We start from the raw sequence: 27537 nt of genomic DNA on the forward strand, positions 1-27537 counted from the left end.
GTTTTCTGTTAACCCTTGTTTGTGTTACCTTGTTTGTCAGATTGGTGTACTACAGTGCACAGTATCGCCCCTCTTCCCTGGTTGGGGGAAGAGGACAGATGGAGGGCTGACTTAGGAGATAAGGCAAGGGTGGAAGCCCCAGCATCTTCACCTTTAGAAGTATCCCAGGGACTAAGGTATGTTAGGGTGCTCCTAGTGTTAGGGACAGGGAAGGAGCTCCTGGTCCCGGAGCACCCTACAGCTGTGTCATGACACCCAGGCTGCAGAGACAGGTGCTCTGCCTGTGCTGCTCCCCCACATGAGATGGCAAAAGATGTATATCCGACTCTGACAAATACTGGACGTACTGCCCACATGTACCCACTAAACACTAAGACCCATGTCACAAAAACAGATTCCCCACAGCATGGACTAGATGTTTCCTCCCCCACTGCTGCAAAAATGACTACCCTAGAACAGACAGTACAGCTGGCAGATGGCAGAGAGATAAATGGTGAGACCTCAACCACTTATGAGATACCCAAACCGCTGTGGAGAAGAGATGACACAAGGCAGGCTAGGGTGACTGAATACTGTCCATGGAGCCCAGGGGACCATCTGGCCATGCTAAAACAGCTCACAGACCCTGAAAAGAGCCTGACAGCATTTGCCAGATCCTTTCAGCAGATAGAAATGACCCTTGACTGTACCTGGAGGGATTTAGAAACTTTGACTAAAGCAAAGGCAGGAGACGCGCCATAGCATGCAAATATGAAATATGAAAATTGAATTGCATTACTGCATTAGAAATATGAAAAATTGAGAAAGCTTAGCGCATAAATTGTCCAATTCATGTGTACCTGGAATGCCTTTCCTCTCATAGAATAAAATCTTCATCTGTATGGGAACATGAATCCTCTCTCACATCCAAACATAGACTAAGTGTGAACAGGTGCTAACCTAGAGAGAGAGATTTTTAAGAGAGGATTCATGTAATGCATTTCAATTTTCATATTTCATATTTGCATACTATGGCACTGCAGATTGCTGCCTTTTTTGTTTGAGCGTATATGAATTGGTGACTGTAGGATAACACCTGTTCATACTTAGTTTATGTTTGGATGTCACGGTCAGTTTTTTTAAATTTGTATTTATTAACCTTCTGACTGAGCACTCCACCTTTTAGCCACAGGTGTTTTTAATCCCAGCAGGACCACTACCCCTCCACAGAGAGAGAGATTTTAGTCTAAGGCTGCCATCACACTAGCAGTATTTGGTCAGTATTTTACATCAGTATTTGTTAGCCAAAACCAGGAGTGGAACAAAAAGAGGAAAAGTATAACAGAAACATATGCATCACTTCTGTATTTATCACCCACTCCTGGTTTTGGCTTACAAATACTGATGTAAAATACTGACCAAATACTGATAGTGTGACGGCAGAGAGGATTCATGTTCCCATACAGATGAAGACTTTATTCTATGAGAGGAAAGGCACTGCTAGGTTCTGGATACGAGAAACACCTTAACGTGGCTTCCATGTACACATGAATTGACCAATTAATGCGCTAAGCTTAATCAATTTTTCATATTTCTAATGCAGTAATGCAATTAAATTTTCATATTTCATATTTGCATGCTATGGCGCTGCAGAGTGCTGTCTTTTTATGCACTGTGGGCTGTGAGGTCTTATATAGACAGGTGTGTGCCTTTCCAAATCAAGTCCTATCAGTTTAATTAAACACAGCTGGACTCCAAAGAAGGAGTAGAACCATCTCAAGGAGGATCACAAAGAAATGGACAGCATGTAACTTAAATATGTGTGCCTAAGCAATGGGTCTGAATAATAATGACCTTGTAATATTTCAGTTTTTCTTTTTTATTAAATTTGCAAAAATTTCTACATTTCAGTATTTTTCATTCAAGATGGGGTGCAGAGTGTACATTAATGTGAAAAAAATGAACTTTTTTGAACTTTACCAAATGGCTGCAATGAAACAAACAGTGAAAAATTTAAAGGGGTCTGAATACTTTCCGTACCCACTGTATGTGTAAAGTTTACATTAGAAGCTATAATCTCTTCACAAGCAGGTATTTTCTTCCATTCCACACCCAAATATGCTAGAAGGGACTCATGATCTAAAACCTGGAGATCTGGTTATGGTAAAAAGACATCAGGAAATCCCTAGAGCCCAGATATGACGGTCCATACCAAGTCCTCCTGACCACACCCACTTCTGTGAAGTTAGAAGGAAAAATCAATTGGATTCACGCCAGTCACTGTAAAAGACACATCTCTCAAAAATAAGAACATACCGTATTTTTCGCTTTGTAAGACGCTCCGGATTATAAGACACACCCCAAATTTTGAGGAGAAAAATAGGAAAAAACTTTTTTTAATAAATTGGGGGGGCTTCTTATAATCCTTGCGTCTTATTGCTTACCAGAGGTTGTGGCTGCGGTGGATCAGGGTCCCAGGGTCGTTGCTGGAGGCAGGAGTGGAGCCTTGCTGCAGGCTGGGATGAGGAGGTCTGCAGGGGGGCTCCTGTGCTGCAGGCTGGGATGAGGGGGTCTGCAGGGGGGCTCCAGGGCTGCAGGGGGGCTCCGGTGCTGCAGGGCTGTCTCCGGTGCTGCGGGGGGGCTAGGCCGACATTTTGTGAAAGGCCAGAGCCCCCGGCAGTTCATCCATGCTTTCCTGTGCGGTGGACTATGGGAAAATGGCCACCGAGAGGCGGCGCATGCACAGATGGAGATCTTGGGACCAAGATCTCGAGGGATGAGATCTCAGCCCTGAAATCTCATCTCCCGAGATTCCGGCAGCCATTTTCCCGGAGTCAGTCATACAGAAAAGCGTGGACGAACTGCCGGGGGGCTCTGGTCTTTCACAAAATGTCGCCAGAGCCCCCCGCAGCATCGGAGCCTCCAGCATCACCCAGGGCAGCAGCGGACAACCGCGGCAGCGGTAACGGGCGGCAGCAGACACCTGCAACGGTGGACACCCTCTCATCCCAGCCTATAACGGTAAGAGGTATATCCGCTTTGTAAGACGCACCCCCATTTCCCCCCCAAATTTGGGGGAAATAAAGTGCATCTTACAAAGCGGAAAATACGGTATATTCTTTTACATATGCTTTTGATAAAGACGTATGGGCAGGGCCAGTTTTAGACAAAGTGGGGCCTCGGGCAAAAGTTTAAAGTGGGGCCCCAAATGTTAACATATTACACTACCACGAAAACATTTCTGCTGTATTTACATGCGCTGAGTTCATGCCGTTAAACGAGCGTGATCGACAATATTGAAGTCGCTTGATGCTTGTTTCCTGGCCTCTTTACACTGTCTGAGGAACAATTATGGGCACAGAATGATCACTAGTAGATCAATCTGTCCCCATACAGTTTTATTTTATCAGCAGCACATCAGCAGTCTTCACTGGGCGATGTGCTGCTGAGAACAATGATTTTTGTTCCAGCATAAATGATCCAATCACTCGATGAATAGGCTGCATTTTGCTTGTTTAGTATAATGCACACCCATAGTCTTCCATATAGTAAAATGCATACCCCATAGTCCTCCATATAGTACAATGCACACCCCATAGTTCTCCATATAGTACAATGCACACCCCATAGTCTTCCATATAGTACAATGCAGCCCCACACAGGAGTATAATGCAGTCCCAACAGGAGTATAATTCTGCCTCCAACAGGAGTATAATGCAGCCAACCACAAGAGTATATTGCAGCCCCCAAAGGAGTATAATGCAGCTCCCATGGGAGTATAAAGCAGCTCCCTATAGCAGTATAATTCAGCCCCCCATAGGAGTATAATGCAACCCCCACAGGAGTAGAATGTAGCCCCCCACAGGAGTATGATAAAGCCCCATAGGAGAATAATGCAGCCCCTTAGACTATAATGCAGCCCCCACATGAATATAATGCAGCCCCATAAACTATAATGCAGCCCTCACAGGAGTATAATGCAGTGTCATGTGAGTATATTGCAGCCCTATAGTCATATAATGCAGCCACCCTATAGAGTATAATGCAGCCCAATAGGAATATAATGAAGCCCCATAGACTATAATGCAGCCCCCACAGGAGTATAATGCAGCCCCAACAGGATATTAATGTAGCCCCCGTAGGAGTAAAATGCAACACCATAGGAGTATAGTACAGCCCCATAGAAGTATAATTCATCCCCCACAGGAGTTTAATGCAGCCCCATAAACTATAATGCAGCCTCAACAGGAGTATAATGCAGCCCCATAGGAATACAATGCAGCACCATACGAGTATATTGCAGCCCTATAGGCGTAAAATGCAGCCACCCCATAGAATATAATGTAGCCCCCACAGGAGTATAATGCAGCCCCATAGAATATAATGCAACCCCCACATGATTAAATTGCAGCCTCATAGACTATAATGCAGCCCCCACATGAGTATAATGCAGCCCTATAGATTACAATGCAGTCTCCACAGAAGTATAATGCAGCCCCATAGGAGTATAATGCAGACCCCCATTGGAGTAAAATGCAGCCCCCACAAGAGTATAATGCAGTCCCATAGGAATATAATGCAGCCATCCCATAGAGTATATGAGTCGCCCACCAGGGCAGTGGGGTATACTCGGTATCGGGTCCGGTCGCAAGTAAAGGGGTTGTCACGGTGGCAGCGACGCGGTCCATGGCTCTGGGCACCCAAGTAAAAGGGGAAGGTCTTTTAAGGGAGTCGTAATAAAGTTTGTGTTCGGGATGCCACTTGTGGTTCTCGGCCAGTGGTGACCGACGCTGCTTAAAAAGGTCCTCTGGGTCAATGTTACTGCAGATGGTAACACTTCCCACAGGTGAAGCGGGGTCCCCAGGGTTGTGAGTGATGTGGGTGGCAATGTTGCTATAGACAAGTAGAGGTGCAGAGTAGGTGATGCCGGAAAGAAATGGAAGTACACAGCAGCTTGCAGTTTTCACAGCTTTACTTACAGTTCGGGCCCCCAGCCGGGGTGCTGTGTCTTCCAGTTAAGAAGTCCAGAGAACTCTCCGCCAAGTCGGGCACCTGTCCAGAACTCCACTTACAGTGGGGCAAAAAAGTATTTAGTCAGTCAGCAATAGTGCAAGTTCCACCACTTAAAAAGATGAGAGGCGTCTGTAATTTACATCATAGGTAGACCTCAACTATGGGAAACAAACTGAGAAAAAAAAATCCAGAAAATCACATTGTCTGTTTTTTTATCATTTTATTTGCATATTATGGTGGAAAATAAGTATTTGGTCAGAAACAAAATTTCATCTCAATACTTTGTAATATAACCTTTGTTGGCAATGACAGAGGTCAAACGTTTTCTGTAAGTCTTCACAAGGTTGCCACACACTATTGTTGGTATGTTGGCCCATTCCTCCATGCAGATCTCCTCTAGAGCAGTGATGCTTTTGGCTTTTCGCTTGGCAACACGGACTTTCAACTCCCTCCAAAGGTTTTCTATAGGGTTGAGATCTGGAGACTGGCTAGGCCACTCCAGGACCTTGAAATGCTTCTTACGAAGCCACTCCTTCGTTGCCCTGGCGGTGTGCTTTGGATCATTGTCATGTTGAAAGACCCAGCCACGTTTCATCTTCAATGCCCTTGCTGATGGAAGGAGGTTTGCACTCAAAATCTCACAATACATGGCCCCATTCATTCTTTCATGTACCCGGATCAGTCGTCCTGGCCCCTTTGCAGAGAAACAGCCCCAATGCATGATGTTTCCACCACCATGCTTTACAGTAGGTATGGTGTTTGATGGATGCAACTCAGTATTCTTTTTCCTCCAAACACGACAAGTTGTGTTTCTACCAAACAGTTCCAGTTTGGTTTCATCAGACCATAGGACATTCTCCCAAAACTCCTCTGGATCATCCAAATGCTCTCTAGCAAACTTCAGACGGGCCCGGACATGTACTGGCTTAAGCAGTGGGGCACGTCTGGCACTGCAGGATCTGAGTCCATGGTGGCATAGTGTGTTACTTATGGTAGGCCTTGTTACATTGGTCCCAGCTCTCTGCAGTTCATTCACTAGGTCCCCCCGCGTGGTTCTGGGATTTTTGCTCACCGTTCTTGTGATCATTCTGACCCCACGGGGTGGGATTTTGCGTGGAGCCCCAGATCGAGGGAGATTATCAGTGGTCTTGTATGTCTTCCATTTTCTAATTATTGCTCCCACTGTTGATTTCTTCACTCCAAGCTGGTTGGCTATTGCAGATTCAGTCTTCCCAGCCTGGTGCAGGGCTACAATTTTGTTTCTGGTGTCCTTTGACAGCTCTTTGGTCTTCACCATAGTGGAGTTTGGAGTCAGACTGTTTGAGGGTGTGCACAGGTGTCTTTTTATACTGATAACAAGTTTAAACAGGTGCCATTACTACAGGTAATGAGTGGAGGAAAGAGGAGACTCTTAAAGAAGAAGTTACAGGTCTGTGAGAGCCAGAAATCTTGATTGTTTGTTTCTGACCAAATACTTATTTTCCACCATAATATGCAAATAAAATTATAAAAAAACAGACAATGTGATTTTCTGGATTTTTTCTCTCAGTTTGTCTCCCATAATTGAGGTGTACCTATGATGTAAATTACAGATGCCTCTCATCTTTTTAAGTGGTGGAACTTGCACTATTGCTGACTGACTAAATACTTTTTTGCCCCACTGTATATGTATGCCACTCCTGGCTGACTTTTTGCACTTGCTATCGCCTCTCCTGCCTCGGCGCTTGCCACCGAGTGTTCCAAGCCAGTGAACGTGGGCCTTGTTGGGCAACGTATTCTGTCCTCTGGACCCTACAGTATGTGTTCACCTTTTCGGTGAGTAGGTGCAAATGTGGCTGCTGCACCTGCAATCACAGCAGCCTCTGGATTTTTAGCTGGAGCCTGGAATGTTCCCATTAATTCAGGGACCGGATCCTCTATTGCGGCCTGGTTCCTCCACTGACGCTGGTCAGCCTGGAAACAGATCCCACCGGTGTCCTCCGCACTTCCCGTGTTCCTGGAACCCCTTCTACTTTGAGCTTCTTCTCCTTCCTTTCAATTCTCTTGCTCTTTCTGTCTGTCTGGAGCTGCAGACCCCCACATCTGTTCAGCTTCTCTTCTCTCACAATCTCCACCTGAGCTGATGTTCCCAACAAGCTCCACTTCTTTTCCCCTCCGCCTCACTCTTCCTTCTCCTTTAGTATCTCAGGACCAACTGCTCTCACACTCTTCCCTACCTGATTAGCTCCTCTCCTTTTTCCTACCTTCTCCACCCACTCCCCAACACCTTTTAATATCTAGACTGGGATGAGGCCATCCTCCCTAAGGGTTCACCCAGATGCCCCATCTAAACTGGTGTCTGTTGGGTGCGAGTGTTGGAGTTCTGTAAAAGCTCCCTTCTTATCAGAGAGTTGTGATACCACATCTCTGGCTGAGATGCAGTACCTCTGTGGCATCTGGACCTTCAGGGGCGCCACATATAATGCAGCCCCCACAGGAGTATAATGCAGCCCTATAGAAATATAATGCAGCCCCATAGTCTATAATGCAGCCCCCAGAAGAGTATATTGCAACCTCATAGACTATAATGCAGCCCCTACAGGAATATAGTGCAGCCCCCACAGAAGTATAATGCAACCTCATAAGAAGTATAATGCAGCCCCTTAAGAGTATAATTAAGCCACCCCATAGAGTGTAATGCATCCCCATAGGATATTAATGGAGCCCCCATAGGAGTATAATGCAACAACATAGGAGTATAATACAGCCCCATAGAAGTATAATTCAGCCCCCACAGGAGTATAATGCAGCCCCATAAACTATAATGCAGCCCCACAAGAGTATAATGCAGCCCCATAGGAATACAATGCAGCACCATACGAGTATATTGCAGCCCTATAGGTGTATAATGCAGCCACCCCATAGAGTATAATGCAGCCCCCCCAGGAGTATAATGCAGCCCATAGACTATAATGCAGCCCCCACATGAGTATATTGCAGCCTTATAGACTATAATACAGCCCCACAGGAGTATAATGTAGCCCTATAGACTACACTGCAGCCCCCACAGACGTATAATGCAGCCCCATAGGAGTATAATGCAGACACATAAGAGTATCATTCAGCTACCCCATAGAGTATAATGCATCCTCTTAGGAGTATAATGCAGCCCTCACAGGAGATTAATGCAGCCCCCATAGGAGTATAATGCCACACCATAGGATTATAATACAGCCCCATTGAAGTATAATTCAGCCCCCCAGAGGAGTATAATGCAGCCCCTTATGAGTATTATGCAGCCATCCCATAGAGTATAGTGCAGTCTCATAGGAGTATAATGCAGCCTCATAGGAGTATAATGCAGCCCTACAGACTATAATGCAGCCCCCACAGGAGTATAATACAGCCACCCCATAGCGTATAATGCAGCCCCCCCATAGGAGTATAATGCAGCCACAGTCATTCAGTATTATGGCCACCATGTACTCACTGATTTAAAAAATAAATAAATACAATACTCACCTCTACTTGTTACTGCACTGCAGCATGACTCTTCATCTCAGCAGCTCCACTGCCTGACACAGCATGGTGCACGTTAAAGTGACGTCATCGCGCCTGTTGCTTCAGAGGCAGAGGGGGGATGATAGGAAAGGGAGAATCGCGTGATGCTCTCTTCTCCATCATTGCTTTCAACTGTATCTCCATCTATGATGCCAATACAGCTGAATTTGCGATGTGTGTGTGGGCGGTGCGCTTGCAGCAGGCCCCCCTGACTTATGGACCCCACAGGGGCCACGTGGTCTACCGCTATTAGTGGAATGCCACTGGCTTGGGGCCCATGTAGTCTGCCTACACCTAATGCTGGCCTGAGTATGGGTAAACCACAGTCCAAATGGTGTTGGAAGTAATAAACATAATCAGACTTGCTGTGAAGAGACATACTTTAATCTGACAAAAGGAGGGAGTAAAAACCATTCCATCAGAGCTGGATATAAGTATACTTTTGTGCACCAATTCTTCTGTAATTCACAACCGTACCCTTTTCTGGTTGTTGACAAATGCGAATTTAGAAGTAGATTTTCGTAAGATTATACTAACAGAAACATCTGATTACAACTTCTTCTCTTGACCAGTCAACATTGCAAAATATATTAAATAATAATAATCGTATATAGGATCATAACCTCAATTTACAAGAAGCTCTGGTAGATTATGTTTTTGTTAAAGATAAGCTAGTGCATTTGTCTTCGTCTATAGGCCACCTTACCGAACTTCATTGGTATGATATTTTTACAGGATTACCAATAATAGTGATGTTTCATATATTTTATTTTTATGATAGTTCTAAATATGTTTTTCTTTTGTAAGATTGTCATGGTGGTGGATCGTGGACCCACTGCACCATGGGCTGGGCTTACCCTGAAGGGGCGTAGCTAACCGGCTACCTGGTTTTCACTAGAGCCCTTGATGGTGGAGTTAGGCGTGAGCTGCAGATAGGCATCAGGTACTACTCCGGGGCAGTCCCTGGTACCGAGGCAGGTGATCCCAAGGATCAGGATCGCAGACACGGACTCAGAGTCCTAGACAGGGTGGACACTGGTATTGGTTCAGACAGTGTGGATTCTTGATTACCAGACAGGATGGACACTGCTGCTGGTTCAGACAGTGCAAATTCTGGATTCCCTACAGGACAGACACTGATGATGATTCACAGTGCTGACTCTGGATTACCAGACAGGCGGACAATGATGCTGGTTCAAACAGTGCGGATTCCGGAGTACCAGACTGGATGTACACTGGCGCTGTTTCAGATAGTGCGGATAATGGTACAGGTATTTGACAGGATGGTAACAGGTTCAGGTACTGGTTCAGACTAGGCAGGTTCAGGAAGGCAGAACTGAGCAGGTACAGGAACAGGGACCTGTCAGCAGACTTAGCAGCTTACAGACTAACTAAACACTAATATTGATCAGGCACGTCTCTACAAGGGAAGATGCCTTAAGTTCTTAGTGTCTCCCAGCTATTGGCTGGGGCCATATCAAGAGTGTGCACTACCCCTTTAATAGGGGAGTGCACTGCCGGGAGACCTGTGTGACGTGCGCAGATAGCAGGGGGCAGATAGCAGTGTCAGGGAAGGAGATGCCATGCGGTGAGTATGGCAGAATCTCTGCTGGGATGAAGGAGAGAGAAAAGAGACGGCGGTGCTGGAATTACAGTACCCCAATTTGCACTTTTCTGAAGCCCACAAGGAATTTCTGCCGAAGAAGTGGGGTATGAATATTCTCCTTGGATTCCTACGATCTCTCTTTGAGGCCAAATCCTTTCCAATCCACTAAGATAAAAGTGTGTCCTCTCACCCTCGTCATGGTTAAGATGCTAGTGCCTCTCCACCTAGGTGAAACATTAGGAATGCCACTTTAGTCTGATCAGAGAGGAACTGGTGGGCCAACAGTCCATAGTGCAATGTACAGTGTACGCATACATACACACACATACTCCCAGGGCATGCAGCAGCCAGGGTCAGGGTGTCCAAGCGGGTGTTCAAAGACAGCAAGTAGGCCAGGATTTTATCCGGACAACGGACTTAGCAGCTTGTAGACTAACTAAACACTATGGTTGTGCAAGTACCTCCCTCTAGGGGAAGGTGCCTTAAGTACTTAGCTTCTCCCAGTTATTGACTGGGGACACAGCAGGAGCGTGCACTCCACCCCTTTAAGAGTCAGGGATAACACACTCCGGGAAACCTTCATGACGCTTGGAGGACCTGGGGCAGCAAGCTGCAGCAGGGGAAGGGGATGTCACGCAATGTTGTCGGCCCTGCCAGAGGAGGGAGCAGGTTCATGCAGAGTCGCAGGCACTGGCTTTACAAAGATAAAGGCTGCATTTTCAAGATGACCCCTTCATGATGGAAGAAAGAATGCTGTGAGTTCAAAGAAGCCCAAAATTATCTGATTTTGGAATCTGCTGAAGAGTTACTAAGTCTGGCAGGATAGACTGGCCCCTGAAGTATGGGCACAAGAACATTTCCGGTCTTCTAGAATCACAAAAGGAGGGAATTGTGGGAAATAAGGATCCATTTTGTCTTCTCAGTCAGTAAATCTATCATATTGCACCTTTACACAGAACCCCCCCTACTGTCACGCACAGTGTAGGAAAGACTAAGTGCAACACGAAGGGATAAGGGGAAGGGAACCCAACACTAAGGAAGGGGCGAGTGGAGACCCCTGGGCAGATCTAACGTCACCCTGTCTGTCCTAAGCGTCCATATATAGGTCCTGTACCTTTTGCCGAGCAGGATACCTAACCTCTGCCTGACCCTGGCAATAAGCCCTGCATAGGGAAGGACAGGATGTTCACTAGTCAATCCCCACTACCATTAAAGACATATGGGATACACATATAAGGGTAACACTTAGCTTGAATAGACTCAGAGAGAAACACAGACATCCTCCAAACACCAAAGAAAAAGAAAGGTATCTGACTGCTATAGCTCCAAGCCTCAACAGGGAAATGGAAATATCACCAGCAACTACCAGCAGCAAGCTGGGAATTATAAACACCCCAGTCCAGGTGTGTCAACTAGAACTGGGAGAGGTTGCCACTGGGTCCTCAAGTCAGAAAGACTAGGAAGGAGTCTGCAAAGCTAACCGCTGAGACCTTCTGCAGCTAGATGCAGTGTGACTGCAGTCTCTGACACACCTACACATTCCAAATGCCTGAGAAAGTTAATCAAACCAGACACCTAGACACATCTATCTTGAAAACCCAGAAAACAGTTGCATGCTTCTTGGTATAAAGCCCTTTCTGTTAAGGGGTGTATGTAAACCCTGCCTGCATTTCATTAAAGTGGAATTTCTTGCTGGACATCATCTGTGCTGTCTATTGATTCTCCGAGCTCATTCATCGCAACACCTCTAATCTGGCCTTGCACATCAACTCTGATGGACCCCTTGTGCCCACCCACAGGTGTAACATGAAAAAATGTGGAAACGTTCATGGAGTATGAATACTTTTTCAAAGCTCTGTATATGCATATTTATAGATGTTCTGAAAAGATGTGGTCAGGCCATAAGTGGTCACTTAAAATTCTTTTGTCAGTGCTCTATATGATATAAACGTGACTATAAAAAGTGGACCTCACCCCTGGAAAGCAGGCTTATGAAAATAATGGGTTGTAAACACTGAATTTAGCTTTTAAAACCTGGTCAATACAAAAAAAGGATCCTCCTAAAGCTGCCAATCCAAATATGATTTAAAGGTCCCTGTTGGTCCTGGGAAGTGAAGGTGAAATTGTTAGCATCCCTAGTGGTCTTGAGTAGTAATAAGGGAGCTATCAGTATCACTGCTGATCTATAAGATTATCTTGCCTCCCTAGGCTTTAAATGGAATCCGTCACCATGAATGTAGAAACGGAGACCCTGACTCCAGTGATGTGTCAGTTACTAAGCTGGTTAGTGTAGTTTTCATAAAAACACTGTTTTATCAGCAGGATATTATCACTAGAGGACTAGTAAACCATCTGTCAGGTAGTCCTCCTTGTGCATGAGCTCTGTATTACCCTGCCTCACCCACTGATTGGCAGCTTTCTATGTACACTGTACAGGTTTCTGGATGCAACTCACAGAGAACTCGAGACAGTCAGGGATCAATATAGTTCTATTTATATACAGCACTAACTTTACAGTGAATTAAAGTATCTCTAAACAATTAGCGTTAATAACGATGCAAATCAACATTAACCCCTTAATGTTCATTTTTTGCTCCCCTTCTTCGCAGAGCCATAACTCTTTTATTTTTTGGTCAAAATGATCCATGTCAGGGCTTGTTTTTTGCGGGACGAGTTGTACTTTTAAAAAACACTATCGGTTTTAACGTATCGTGTACTGGAAAACCGTGCGGTGAAATTGCAAAAAAAAGTGCAATCCCACAGTTGTTTTTTTATTTGTTAATAATAATAATAATAAATGCTAAAACTGACCTGCCACTATCATTCTCCAGCTCATTCTGAGTTCATAGACACCAAACATGTATAGGTTCTTTTTTTATTTAAGTGGTGTAAAAAAAATTCCAAACTTTAAAAAAAGAATTGCGCCATTTTGCGTAGCATCTTCATTTTTCATAATCTCTGGTTGGGTGAGGGCTTATGTTTTGCACACTGAGCTGACATTTTTAATTATACCATTTGGTGCAGATATGATCTTTTGATTGCCCGTTATTGCAGTTTAATGCAGTGTGGTGGCGACCCAAAAACGCAATTCTGGCATTTTTACTTTTTTTTTCTTGTTTTGACATCAAGTGATTGGGTTTATTCTTTTTTTATATTGATAGATTCTGAACTCGGCGATACCAAATATGTCTATGCTTGATTTTTTTTAAAAAAATTTAAATTGTTTTATTTTGAAAAAAACAGCTGACATGTGTCGGGAAAGATGTGGGCTCAGCGCTGGAGCCCACATCAAAGGGAGGGAGTCATCGGCATACTATTACGCCCGATGTCGGAATGGGGTTAAAGCTGCCAATCAGAGGTGTGGGTGGGGTTATATACAACCCAGCATTCAGACAACTGCTAAATCTGCATCAGATAAGACAGTCGTTTTATCAAAATAACAGCAAGTAGCCCAGTAAGTGATACATAACCAAAATCAGGGTCTCAGCCCCTACATTATGCTGCTCTCAGATGGGACAGCAAAAATTTGGTGACAGATTCTGCATTTTTACCAGGAATGTGGCAAGAAATTGCACGGCAATTGAACATGGGAAAGCAGTAAAAGTCTGGAAATGTGAACCATCTCATAATTGTAATGGTTATAGTGGTTAACTTAGCTGTTTTTGAGTCGTTTGGTGGGCCATTTTTCACTCATTTAGTCAAAATACATAGTAATGGCAATGAGTTGTAAAATCAAGCAAAGTCAAGTATTGAGCACGTTCTTTAAGGCTGCGAACAACTGTATAGCATGTTCCAGAATGATTTTTGATACCTGAGAAAGTCTGGTGCTCTCACAATCATGTGTTGGAAATCTTCCAGTGATAGCTTTCCATCATTATCTACATCAGCCTCATCTATCACCTTCTCACAAACCAAACACACTTCCTCTGGTGTTAGCTCATTCCGGGTAAGCTTGTTCAGCGTTTTTTCTAGGTCTGACTTACATATGTAATCATCATTATTGAAATCTAAGAAAAGAACACAGTGGGAAAAAAAGAAAAGTAATTTTATTTTGACAATAAGATTCAATAAGATGATGGCAAAGCACAAATCGTACTTCATCCTAAGTATATATAGGTGAAATATGTACATCTGGTATGCCCAATATTATGTCCCTATTTTTTTAGCCTGCATCATTCTTAAACTTTAGAAAAATTCAAGTACTGGATTGAAAATGCATTCATTCATTATCCACCGATCTTTGTGTTACAATCTCTGTTTTTTTATTTTGGTTTTACTTTATCTGAAATAACTCAAGTGGTCATAACCCTCCTTTATTGATAGTGTCAGTGATGTCAATTTTTTCTACTTGATGTACATCCTTCACCTTGGACCATCCCATATTGCTATGCTTTACTGCATAGCTCACAAGGTGAGCATTTTTTTTATCCATTTGATGAATCTTTACATGTCATGCAGTACTACCTATGGGAGTGGCCTGGTCTATTTTATTTATTGATAGCATTATCCATTCTAGGATAAAATGGCACCCCAAGCCACTGAAGTGCTAGATTTTTAGGATCGTTATAGATGAAAAATTGTAGATTCAGAGCAGTTCCAGAAACTGTGAGCCTTGACAAAGTGGAAGTCCTACCATCAAAATTTGTATCCTCTTAAATATTGCAATCATCATATTATACAGCACTGTGTAATTACAATTGCTCATTTTACCTTTCTACCCAGCTAATTCTTCTCTTTTCCATTAGGTCTATGACATCTCCTGATTAAAAACTGACTTGCTGAATACTTCTAAGCTCTATGGAGAATAGAAACAGGAGGTCAATTTGCCCTGTATAAGTCACTGCAAAAATCCATGGCAGGGGGAGAAGCAGCAGCTAGGTCAGAAGTTGAAGAGGGAGATGACTTATGCAGGAAAAGAGACGTCCTGCTTCTACATATAGTAGAGGAGAGAAATAGAAGAATTAACTACAGTATGTAGAAAGGCAAAATAAGCAACTGTAAGTACACAGTGCTATTTAATATGATGATTGAACACTTAAAGGAAAAGGCAAATGAACTACCACCACAGAGTATAATCCATAAAATTCAATTTTTTTATTAAATATATCACATAGAATTGGTATAAATAAATAGAAGGAGCTGTCTCCATGACGGCTGTGGTGTGCTTACGCTCTTGAGAATGGTTTCATTTCTCAGCTTCACACTTTATAAAAGAAAAATAATCTTGAACCGGATATGATAGTTGATTGGCAAGAAATTAAAGCCCCCTTATTCTTCACAGATATACTATACTAGACTGCAGTAGAAAACTTATACCCTCTGGTCAGGGCCGTATTTGGTGTTCATTCTGCCCTCTACTGACACAGTATGTCAGACTAAAAGTGCCCATGCCCTTTAGATAATAGTTAAAGTCCTCCACTAACTAATGTTATACAAACTCGCCGGTATCACTGGGTTTGGCTGACAGTCTAAGGGCTCCTGCAGACAAGTATATACGAAATCAACTGCGTTTCATCCAGAAAACTCAGACATTTTTTTTCTCATTAGATTTGAATCCATCTGCCATCAATGTATCCATTTTTATTTTTACAACTACATGATCACATACAATTTCCTGGGTTTATAATAGAAATATATCTGTAAAAATTGGATGACACTTGGATGTTCCGTGTGTGATCAGATTTTTTTTTCACACCTATAGACTTGAATGTGTGAGTCTCATCCAAGACTTGGAAGAAAGTACTACATGCTGTAATTTTATTATAATGGATAGTTGGACAGTGGAAGACTGCAGAGGAAAGAAGAGAACAGTAATGCAGCAAAAATCGTTGTATCTTCAGTTCCATTAAGGAGTGCTTACCTTCCCCTCCTTTGTGGCGCTCTATCACATACAGTCCGCATCCAAAGTACCACACACATACGGTCCACACTCCATGTACTGCAGACATACAACATGAGCCCCCTACATACAGTCCACACCCTATGTACCGCTCACATACAGCATGAACCTCAAACAAACATTCCACAACCCATATACCACGCACAAACTGCCTGCGCCCCTATGCACCCCCATATTCAGTCTACACCCCAATGTATCCCCCATATATAGCTTGCACCCCCATGTACCCTCTACATACAGTCAGCAATCCCATGTCCCCCTTACTAACTATATACATGCTGTATTGCCATGTTCGCAATACATATAGCCTGCACCCCCAACATATAGACTGCACACCCATATGCACCCCCACCTATAGCCTGCAACCCCCGTAATTATCCGCACATATATTCTACACCCCCATATACACCCTGCAGACTCATATGTACCCCCTACATAGCTTATATCCCATGTACCCCTGAAAAAGGTTTCACTTGCAAGCTGTAGCATGGCTCCGCCCATAAGTCACATGGACATGGCGTAATCGCAGGTCCTTCACTTCTATAATTTCACTATATATATATATATATAAATATATATATATATATAGGGGAGGGCAGAAGGGGCAGTCATCCCAGGCCCCATGCTTTTGGGGGGCCCACCCAGAGCTATGCTGCTGTAACTGTATCAGCGTGCACAGCGCACCGATACAGTTACATTATGCAGCAGAGCAGGGAGAATCGATCTCCCTTCACTGACACCTGGCCACTATGGGGCCCCTGAGCAGGAGGGGGGCCTGATGCCAGCAGCGGGCCCTCTGCTCATCATCAAAGGTTCAACTGTATCGTCTTGATGCCGATACTGCTGACCATATTGATGAGAGTGGGAGCGTTATGCTCTTTCTCCCATCATCCCCCTCTCAGCATCTGACTCAAACACTGACACTGGGCGCGATGACGTCACTACTCAGCGCCTGCTGTCCGGAGATGTGCGGGCACTCAGAGTAGTGGAGGAATGAGGAGCAGAGGTGAGTATTTAATTATTGATTTTATGGGGTGCATTATACTATAGAGTTTGCTTATGGAGGTGCATTACATTAAATGGTCTGCCTATGGGGGTTGCATTATACTATAGAGTCTGCCTATAGGGCTGCATTATACTATAGAGTCTGCCTATTAGGGTGCATTATACTATATTATGCCTATGGGGGTGCATTATACTATACAGAGTCTGCCTAGAGGGAGTGCATTATACTATGAAGTCTGCCAATTGGGGCTGCATGATACTATAGAGTCTGCCAATGAGGGGTGCATTATACTATAGTCTGCCTATGGGAGATTCATTATACTATAGAGTCTGCCTATGGGCAGTGCATTATACTATAGAGTCTGCCTATGGGGAGTGCATTATACTGATGAAGAGGGCCAGAGCCCTTGAAATGCATTGGTTTGCTGACTAGCTATACTAGCACACCTGTCCTCTTTAGCCCCGTAGCGTGGTGACGTCACCAGCAGCTCCGCCCACCCTCTCCGACCGCTACCTCAGCGCTGCATCCGGCCGGGGCACGCGAGGTTTCGCGGACGCACGGCTTCTGCCGCCACTCTCTCCTTAACCCACCGCTCTGTCATAGTGGTACACCTAGCGGTGGCTCAGACTTTCCGGAACCGCTTCCCTCCACACTCAGCACCACAGTGAGTACAGCATATTTTATGTGCACATAGCAATTGTGGCATATTAGTGCTCCAACATACTAGGGGAGCATTTCTCCTCATCTCAACATATGGGCAATCAATTCTAATCACAGTAATCCTTGTCAGCCAGCATCTGATGGTCATCTTACTACCTTAACCTAACGGAATCCTGCGCTACTCCCACCAGCAGTAAGTTTATTGTGTACTGGGAAAACTAGACCACATTTATTTAAAACCACCATTACCTATAAAGGTTGTACATTTATCTAAGCAGGGGCATCTACTATAAACCTCTGAGGATTAAGCAACCATGGTCATCACAATACCCGCATCAATTGCAGATACACAGGGATCACGTCTCTTCATTGCACATTTCCATTTAATATCTGAGTGAGTATATATTATAAATCTATTTAGTCTCACTATATTCACCAATACAAACATTTACCCCCTTTTTTTTTTTTTTTCTCCCTTTTCTCTCCTCATTCCCCTAAGATTCTGGTAGTACTTTAAGGACCCATTACAACATCCACTGCATAACCAATGATTACTCATTAAGTAAATGCTCTCTTATTCATTTATTCATCTATTTTTCATTTTATTGTTCGTTTTTGTAGACAGCGCAGGTGAATACCACTCTTTTTCATTATACTATAGAGTCTGCCTATGGGGGTGCATTATACTATAGAGTCTGCTTATGGGCAGTGCATTTTACTATAGAGTCTGCCTTCTGTAGCAGAAGATAGTATTCTGCTACAGATGGATCTGGATAAGTTGGAAACTTGGGCTGAAAGGTGGCAGATGAGGTTTAACAATGATAAATGTAAGGTTATACACATGGGAAGAAGGAATCAATATCACCATTACACACTGAATGGGAAACCACTGGGTAAATCGGACAGGGAGAAGGACTTGGGGATCCTAGTTAATGATAAACTTACCTGGAGCAGCTAGTGCCAGGCAGCAGCTGCCAAGGCAAACAGGATCATGGGGTGCATTAAAAGAGGTCTGGATACACATGATGAGAGCATTATACTGCCTCTGTACAAATCCCTAGTTAGACCGCACATGGAGTACTGTGTCCAGTTTTGGGCACCGGTGCTCAGGAAGGATATAATGGAACTAGAGAGAGTACAAAGGAGGGCAACAAAATTAATAAAGGGGATGGGAGAACTACAATACCCAGATAGATTAGCGAAATTAGGATTATTTAGTCTAGAAAAAAGACGACTGAGGGGCGATCTAATAACCATGTATAAGTATATAAGGGGACAATACAAATATCTCGCTGAGGATCTGTTTATACCAAGGAAGGTGACGGGCACAAGGGGGCATTCTTTGCGTCTGGAGGAGAGAAGGTTTTTCCACCAACATAGAAGAGGATTCTTTACTGTTAGGGCAGTGAGAATCTGGAATTGCTTGCCTGAGGAGGTGGTGATGGCGAACTCAGTCGAGGGGTTCAAGAGAGGCCTGGATGTCTTCCTGGAGCAGAACAATATTGTATCATACAATTATTAGGTTCTGTAGAAGGACGTAGATCTGGGGATTTATTATGATGGAATATAGGCTGAACTGGATGGACAAATGTCTTTTTTCGGCCTTACTAACTATGTTACTATGTTACTATGTTACTATGTATACTATAGAGTCTGCCTATGGGGGATGCATTATACTATAGTCTGTCTATGGTGGGTGCATTATACTATGCAGAGTTTGTCTATGGGGGTGCATTATACTATAGAGTCTTCCAATGGGCAGTGCATTTTACTATAGAATCTGCCTATGTGGAGTGCAGTATACTATAGAGCAGCGGTTCTCAACCTGGGGTCGCGACCCCGAGGGGGGTCGAATGACCAAAACACAGGGGTCGCCACCTCTCTCACCTCCCCATCCACCTTCCCCCGTATGCCTGGACTGCTAGCTTTACTCCCGGCATAGCTTTGGGATCCCCGCAGGAAAATGAATCGATCGCGCATCGGATCTAGGGAGATACCAACTTCCGACGTCCCCCCTTCTTGTTTGGTGCAGCCAGGACAGATCCGGAATCTGTGGCACGTATCTGGCAACGGAATCCAGGGATGCAGGAAGAACGCGGCTGCCGGCATCGGTAATCGGCTTGAAGGGCTGCGGAAGAGCACGCCATAAAGGAGCCGTTCGGTACCCAGCAGTGATCCGCCGCCATCACTGTGTTACAGTGTGCCCCCGGACAGACACCTCCCCCATCCCCTCCGGAGTAACAAGTAAGACTCCGAGTCCCAGACATTGGGAACCTACCAGTTATTTTTGTGGCTCAATAACTGGTCATTTGTAGCAATGAGAATACAATACATAATGCATATCAGATATTTACATTCCGAATCATAACTAATAAAATTACAGTTTTAAAGTAGCCACCAAAATTATTTTTTGGGTTGGGGGTCACCGCAACATGAGGAACTGTATTGCGGGGTCACGGCATTAGAAAGGTTGAGAACCACTGCTATAGAGCCTGCCTATGGGGACGCATTATACTATAGAGTCTGCCTATGGGGGTGCATTATATTATAGTCTGCCTATGGGGGGTTCATTATACTATAGAGTCTGTCTATGGACAGTGCATTATACTATAGAGTCTGCCTATGGGGAGTGCATTATACTATTATTATTATTTATTTATATAGCACCATTGATTCCATGGTGCTGTACATGAGAAGGGGTTACATACAAGTTACAAATATCACATACAGTAAACAAACTAACAATGACGGACTGATACAGAGGGGCGAGGACCCTGCCCTTGCGGGCTTACATTCTACAGGATTATGGGGAAGGAGACAGTAGGTTGAGGGTTACAGGAGCTCCGGTGTTGGTGAGGCGGTAGCTCCGGTGTTGGTGACGCGGTAGCTCTGGTGTTGGTGAGGCGGTAGCTTCGTTGGTGATGAGGCAGCAGCGGTGTCAGTGCAGGCTGTAGGCTTTCCTGAAGAGATGAGTTTTCAGGTTCCGTCTGAAGGATCCGACTGTGGTTGATAGTCGGACGTGTTGGGGCAGAGAGTTCCAGAGGATGGGGGATATTCGGGAGAAGTCTTGGAGGCGATTGGATGAGGAGCGAATAAGTGTGGAGGAGAGAAGGAGGTCTTGGGAGGACCGGAGGTCACGTGAGGGAAGATATCGAGAGATTAGTTCAGAGATATATGGAGGAGACAGGTTGTGGATGGCTTTGTAGGTCAGTATTAGCAATTTGAACTGGATACGCTGAGGGAATGGGAGCCAGTGAAGAGATTTGCAGAGGGGGGAAGCGGAGGAGTAGCGAGGAGAGAGATGGATTAGTCGGGCAGCAGAGTTAAGGATGGACTGGAGAGGTGCAAGGGTGTTAGCAGGGAGGCCACAGAAAAGGATGTTGCAGTAGTCAAGGCGGGAAATGATGAGGGCGTGCACAAGCATTTTAGTAGATTGGGGGTTGAGGAAAGGACGGATCCTGGAGATATTTTTGAGCTGGAGGCGACAGGAGGTGGAAAGAGCTTGGACGTGTGGTTTGAAGGACAGGGCAGAGTCGAAGGTTACTCCGAGGCAGCGGACTTCGGGTACAGGGGAAAGCATGATGTCATTGACTGCGATAGATAGGTCAAGTAAGGAAGATTTGTGGGATGAAGGAAAGATGATGAGTTCAGATTTGTCCACATTGAGTTTGAGGAAGCGAGAGGAGAAGAAGGAGGATATGGCTGATAGGCACTCTGGGATTCTGGACAGCAGAGCGGTGACGTCTGGGCCAGAGAGGTAGATCTGAGTGTCGTCAGCATAGAGGTGGTACTGGAATCCATGGGACTTTATGAGTTGTCCCAAGCCAAGTGTATAGATTGAGAAGAGTAGGGGTCCTAGAACAGAGCCTTGGGGGACTCCAACAGAGAGAGGGTGGGATGAGGAGGTAGTATGGGAGTGGGAAATGCTGAATGTGCGGTTGGAAAGGTACGAGGCGATCCAGGATAGGGCGAGGTCTACTATAGAGTCTGCCTATGGGGGGTGCATTATACTATAGAGTCTGCCTATGGGAGGTGCATCATACTATAGAGTCTGCCTATGGGCAGTGCATTTTACTATAAAGTCTGCCTATGGGGAGTGCATTATACTATAGAGTCTGCCTATGGGGGTGCATTATACTATAGAGTCTGCCTATGGGGGTGCATTATACTATAGAGTCTGCTTATGGGCAGTGCATTTTACTATTGAATCTGCCTATGTGGAGTGCAGTATACTATAGAGTCTGCATATGGGGGATGCATTATACTATAGTCTGCCTATGGGGGTGCATTATAGTATACAGAGTCTGCCTAGGGGGAGTGCATTATACTATAGTTTGCCTATGGGGGGTCATTATACTATAGAATCTGCCTATGGGCAGTTCATTATACTATAGAGTCTGCCTATGGGGAGTGCATTTTACTATAGAGTCTGTCTATGGGGGTGCATTATACTATAGAGTCTGCCAAATAGGCAGTGCATTTTACTATAGAGTCTGCCTATGTGGAGTGCAGTATACTATAGACCCTGCCTATGGGGGTGCATTATACTATAGAGTCTGTCTATGGGCAGTGCATGATACTATAGAGTCTGCCTATGGGGAGTGCATTATACTATAGATTCTGCCTGGGGGGGTGCATTATACTATAGAGTCTGCCTATGGGAGGTGCATCATACAATAGAGTCTGCCTATGGGCAGTGCATTTTACTATAGAGTCTGCCTATGTGGAGTGGACTATACAATAGAGTCTGCCTATGGGGGGTGCATTATACTATATGGAGTCTGCCTATGGGGCTGCATTATACTATACAGTGAAAACTGTAAAGCGCTGCGGAATATGTTAGCGCTATATAAAAATAAAGATTATTTATTTATATACAGAGTCTGCCTATGGGCAGTGCATTATACTATAGAGTCTGTCTATGGGCAGTGCATTATGCTATAGAGTCTGCCTATGGAGAGTGCATTATACTATAGAGTCTGCCTATGGCAGGTGCATTATACTATAGAGTGCCAATGGGGGTACATTATACTGTGCAAAGTCTGTCTGTGGGGTGCATTATGCTATAGAGTCTGCGTATAGGGGAGTCCATTATGCTATATAGAGTCTGCCTATGGGGAATGCATTATAGTATAGTCTGCCTATGGGGGGTACATTATACAATATAGAGTCTGCCTATGGGTGTGCATTATGCAATATAGAGGCTGCCTATGGGGGGTGCATTATGCAATATAGAGTCTGCCTTTGGGGGTGCATTATACAATATAGAGTCTGCCTATGGGGGGTGCATTATACAATATGGAGTCTGCCAATGGGGATGCATTATACAATAGAGAGTCTTCCTATAGGGAGTCCATTATACAATATAGAGTCTGCCTGTGAGGAGTGCATTATACTATAGAGATCTATGAGGAGTTCATTATACTATATGGAGGCCTATGGGGAGTGCGTTATACTATACTGAGGACTCTGGTGCATTATATTATATGGAGGCTATCTAGTGGGCCATCATACAGTGTGGAGATTACAGTGAGAGGGCCATCTGTATGTTGGAGCCATTAGCCCCTTATCGACATGCACCATACATATACTGCTCTGTGGGAGGTACATTCACACATGCACTATGGTGCACTGATCGTGCGGTCTCACACTGAGTGCCGCGGCGATTGGGTGCGAGTGTCAGCTGTATATGACAGCTGACACCCCACAGCAATGCCCACGATTAGTGCTAGCATCTACTACTTGGGTTATCCTCCCCTGGCTGATTAAGCCCTTAGCGACCGCCGATACGCCTTTTAACGGCGGCCGCTAAGGGTACTTAAACCACAGCGCCGTTAATTAACGGCGCTGTGGAAAAAGTGAATAGCGCCCCCCAGAGTCGGATTTTCTCCGGGGTCTCGGCTGCCGGGGGTAGCCGAGACCCCAGAGAACATGATTCGGGGGGTTTTGTACCGACCCCGCATTTGAGATCGCCGGTAATTAACCGTTTACCGGCGATCGCAAAAAAAAAACAAAAAACCGCAATCTCTTTTTAATTTCTCTGTCCTCCGATGTGATCGCACATCAGAGGACAGAGAAAGGGGGTCCCAGATAGCCCCCCGATACTCACCTATCTCCCCCGCTGCTCCTCGTGGCTCCCGGTGGGCGCCGACATCTTCAAAATGGCGGGCGCATGCGCAGTGCACCCGCCGGCTGGCCCCATGAGAATCTTTGGGGTCTCAGCTGCCGAGGGGAGCCGAGACCCCAAAGAGCATGATCGGGGTCGGTTTTACCGACCCCTGTTTTGCGATCGCCGGTAATTAACTGTTTACCGGCGACCGCAAAAAAAAAAAAGTCAAAGTGTAATTCTCTGTTCTCTGATGTGATCGCACATCAGAGGACAGAGAAATAGGGGGATTCGGGGACCCTGCCATACTCACCTGTGTCCCTGGGTCCTCCTGCTGCTCCTCCTGGCCGCCGGCAAAAGAAAATGGCGGGCGCATGCGCAGTGCGCCCGCCATCTGTCTCCATCTGCCGGCCGGCAGGAGAACAGCAGTTGGGGCTAAAATTAGGGTTATGGTTAGGGCTAGGGTTAGGGCTAGGGTTAGGGCTAGGGTTAGGGTTAGGGTTAGGGCTAGGGTTAGGGCTAGGGTTAGGGTTAGGGCTAGGGTTAGGGTTAGGGCTAGGGTTAGGGTTAGGGTTAGGGCTAGGGTTAGGGTTAGGGCTAGGGTTAGGGCTAGGGTTAGGGCTAGGGTTAGGGCTAAGGCTAGGGTTAGGGCTAGGGTTAGGGCTAGGGTTAGGGTTGGGGCTAAATTCAGGGTTAGGGTTCTTTCACACTTACGTCGGTACGGGGCCGTCGCAATGCGTCGGCCCGACATACCAACGCATGTTGTGAAAATTGTGCACAACGTGGGCAGCGGATGTAGTTTTTCAACGCATCCGCTGCCCAATCTATGTCCTGGGGAGGAGGGGGCGGAGTTACGGCCACGCATGTGCAGTCAGAAATAGCGGACGCGACATACAAAAAAAGTTACATTGAACGTTTTTTGTGCCGACGGTCCGCCAAAACACAACTGATCCAGTGCACGACGGACGCGACGTGTGGCCATCCGTCACGATCCGTCGGCAATACAAGTCTATGGGCAAAAAACGCATCCTGCGGGCACATTTGGAGATCCGTTTTTTGTCCAAAACGACGGATTGCGACGGATGCCAAACAACGCAAGTGTGTAAGTAGCTTTAGGGTTAGGGTTGGGGCTAAAGTTAGGGCTAGGGTTGGGGCTAAAGTTAGGGTTAGATTTGGGATTAGGGTTAGGGTTTGGATTAGAGTTGGTATTAGGGTTAGGGTTGGCATTAGGGTTACGCTTGGGATTAGGGTTAGGTTTGGAATTAGGGTTAAGGTTAGGGTTGTGATTAGGGGTGTATTGGGATTAGGGTTAGGTTTGAGGTTAGGGTTGAGATTAGGATTAGGGTTGTGTTGGATTTAGGGTTTTGATTAGGGTTATGGTTAGGGTTGACATTAGGGTTGTTTTGGCGTAAGGGTTGTGATTATCGTTAGGGTTAGTGATTAGGATTATGGATTGGGTTGGGATTAGGGTGAGGGGTGTGTTGGTGTTAGGGTTGGAGCTAGAATTAGGGGGTTTCCACTGTTTAGTTACATCAGGGGGTCTCCAAACACGACAGCCAATTTTGCGCTCAAAAAGTCAAATGGTGCTCCCTCCCTTCTGAGCTCTGCCGTGCGCCCAAACAGTGGGTTACCCCCACATATGGGGCATCAGCGTACTCGGGATAAATTGGACAACAACTTTTGGGGTCCAATTTCTCCTGTTACCCTTGTGAAAATAAAAACTTGGGGGCTAAAAAATCTTTTTTTGTGGAAAAAAAATATTTTTTTATTTTCACGACTCTGCATTCTAATCTTCTGTGAAGCTCTTGGGCATTCAAAGTTCTCACCACACATCTAGATAAGTTCCTTGGGGGGTCTAGTTTCCAAAATGGGGTCACTTGTGGGGGGTTACTACTGTTTAGGTACATCAGGGGCTCTGCAAACGCAACACAACGCCCACAGACCATTCTATCTAAGTCTGCATTCCAAAACGGCGCTCCTTCCCTTCCGAGCTCTGTCGTGCGCCCAAACAGTGGTTTACCCCCACATATGGGGCATCAGCATACTCAGGATAAATTGGACAACAACTTTTGGGGTCCAATTTCTCCTGTTACCCTTGTGAAAATAAAAACTTGGGGGTTACAAAATCTTTTTTGTGGAAAAAAAAATATTTTTTTATTTTCACGACTCTGCATTCTAAACTTTTGTGAACCACTTGGGCATTCAAAGTTCTCACCACACATCTAGATAAGTTCCATGGGGGGTCTAGTTTCCAAAATGGGGTCACTTGTGGGGGTTTACACTGTTTAGGCACATCAGGGGATCTCCAAACGCGACATGGCGTCCAATCTCAATTCCTGCCAATTCTACATTGAAAAAGTAAAACGGCGCTCCTTCACTTCCAAGCTCTGCGGTGCGCCCGAACAGTGGTTTACCCCCAAATATGGGGTATCAAGGTATTCAGGAGAAATCGCACAACAACTTTTGTGGTCTAATTTCTCCTGTTACCCTTGTGAAAATAAGAATTTGTGGGCGAAAAATCATTTTTGTGTAAACAAATGCGATTTTTTATTTTCACGGCTCTACGTTATAAACTTCTGTGAAGCTCTTGGGGGTTCAAAGTGCTCACCACACATCTAGATAAGTTCCTTAAGGGGTCTAGTTTACAAAATGGTGTCACTTGTGGGGGGTTTCCACTGTTTAGGCACATCAGGGGCTCTCTAAACGTGACATGGCGTCCGATCTCAATTCCAGCCAATTCTGCATTGAAAAAGTCAAACGGCGCTCCTTCACTTCCAAGTTCTGCGGTGCGCCCAAACAGTGGTTTACCCCCACATATGGGTTATTGGCGTATTCAGGAGAAATTGCATAACAAAATTTATGGTTACATTTCTGTTTTTACACTTGTGAAAATAAAAAAAATGGTTCTGAATTAAAATGTTTGCAAAAAAAAAGTTAAATGTTCATTTTTTTCCTTCCACATTGTTTCAGTTCCTGTGAAGCACGTAAAGGGTTAATAAACTTCTTGAATGTGGTTTTGAGAACCTTGAGGGGTGTCGTTTTTAGAATGGTGTCACACTTGGTTATTTTCTATCATATAGACCCCTCAAAATGACTTCAAATGTGAAGTGGTCCCTAAAAAAAAAAGGTGTAAAGATGAGAAATTGCTGGTCAACTTTTAACCCTTATAACTCCCTAACAAAAAAAAATTTTGTTTCCAAAATTGTGCTGATGTAAAGTAGACATGTGGGAAATGTTATTTATTAACTATTTTTTTGTGACATATCTCTGTGATTTAAGGGCATAAAAATACAAAGTTTGAAAATTGCAAAATTTTAAAAATTTTCGCCATATTTCCGTTTTTTTCATAAATAATCGCAAGTAATATCGAAGAAATGTTACCACTAACATGAAGTACAATATGTCACGAAAAAAAAGTCTCAGAATCAGCGGGATCCGTTGAAGCGTTCCAGAGTTATAACCTCATAAAGTGACAGTGGTCAGAATTGCAAAAATTGGCTTGGTCATTAAGTACCAAATTGGCTCTGTCACTAAGGGGTTAAGTCAATGACCCGAACGCATAGGGGTCTCGCTAGCTTCCTACTCCTCAGACCATGGATTTGAACAAAGTGGGCATCCACCTAATTGACTCTCGCTCCTCTTTCCACAAGCAGCAGTACAGTCTCAGTTACTCCACCAACAACCACTTAAGCAGGTATGGTACACTGAGATGAGAAGATGGAGGAAAT

The 27537-nt window shown here is 44.8% G+C and overlaps 1 protein-coding gene across 2 annotated transcripts in view; it reads right to left on the bottom strand.

Moving 5' to 3' along the window:
- The window catches only part of CIB3 (calcium and integrin binding family member 3), a 64542-nt gene that overhangs the window by 5774 nt on the left and 31231 nt on the right, over positions 1 to 27537 (bottom strand). The window contains exon 3 of one of the 2 annotated variants that reach the window (XM_069745682.1): positions 13950 to 14145. In XM_069745682.1, the coding sequence (XP_069601783.1) occupies positions 13950 to 14145 (196 nt within the window). Of the gene's footprint in view, positions 1 to 13823; positions 14146 to 27537 lie in introns of those variants that run through there. The other variant, XM_069745681.1, reaches the window with a different exon arrangement.

The sequence above is a fragment of the Ranitomeya imitator genome, chromosome 1 (genome assembly GCF_032444005.1).
Source record: "Ranitomeya imitator isolate aRanImi1 chromosome 1, aRanImi1.pri, whole genome shotgun sequence".
Taxonomy (NCBI): Eukaryota; Metazoa; Chordata; class Amphibia; order Anura; family Dendrobatidae; genus Ranitomeya; species Ranitomeya imitator.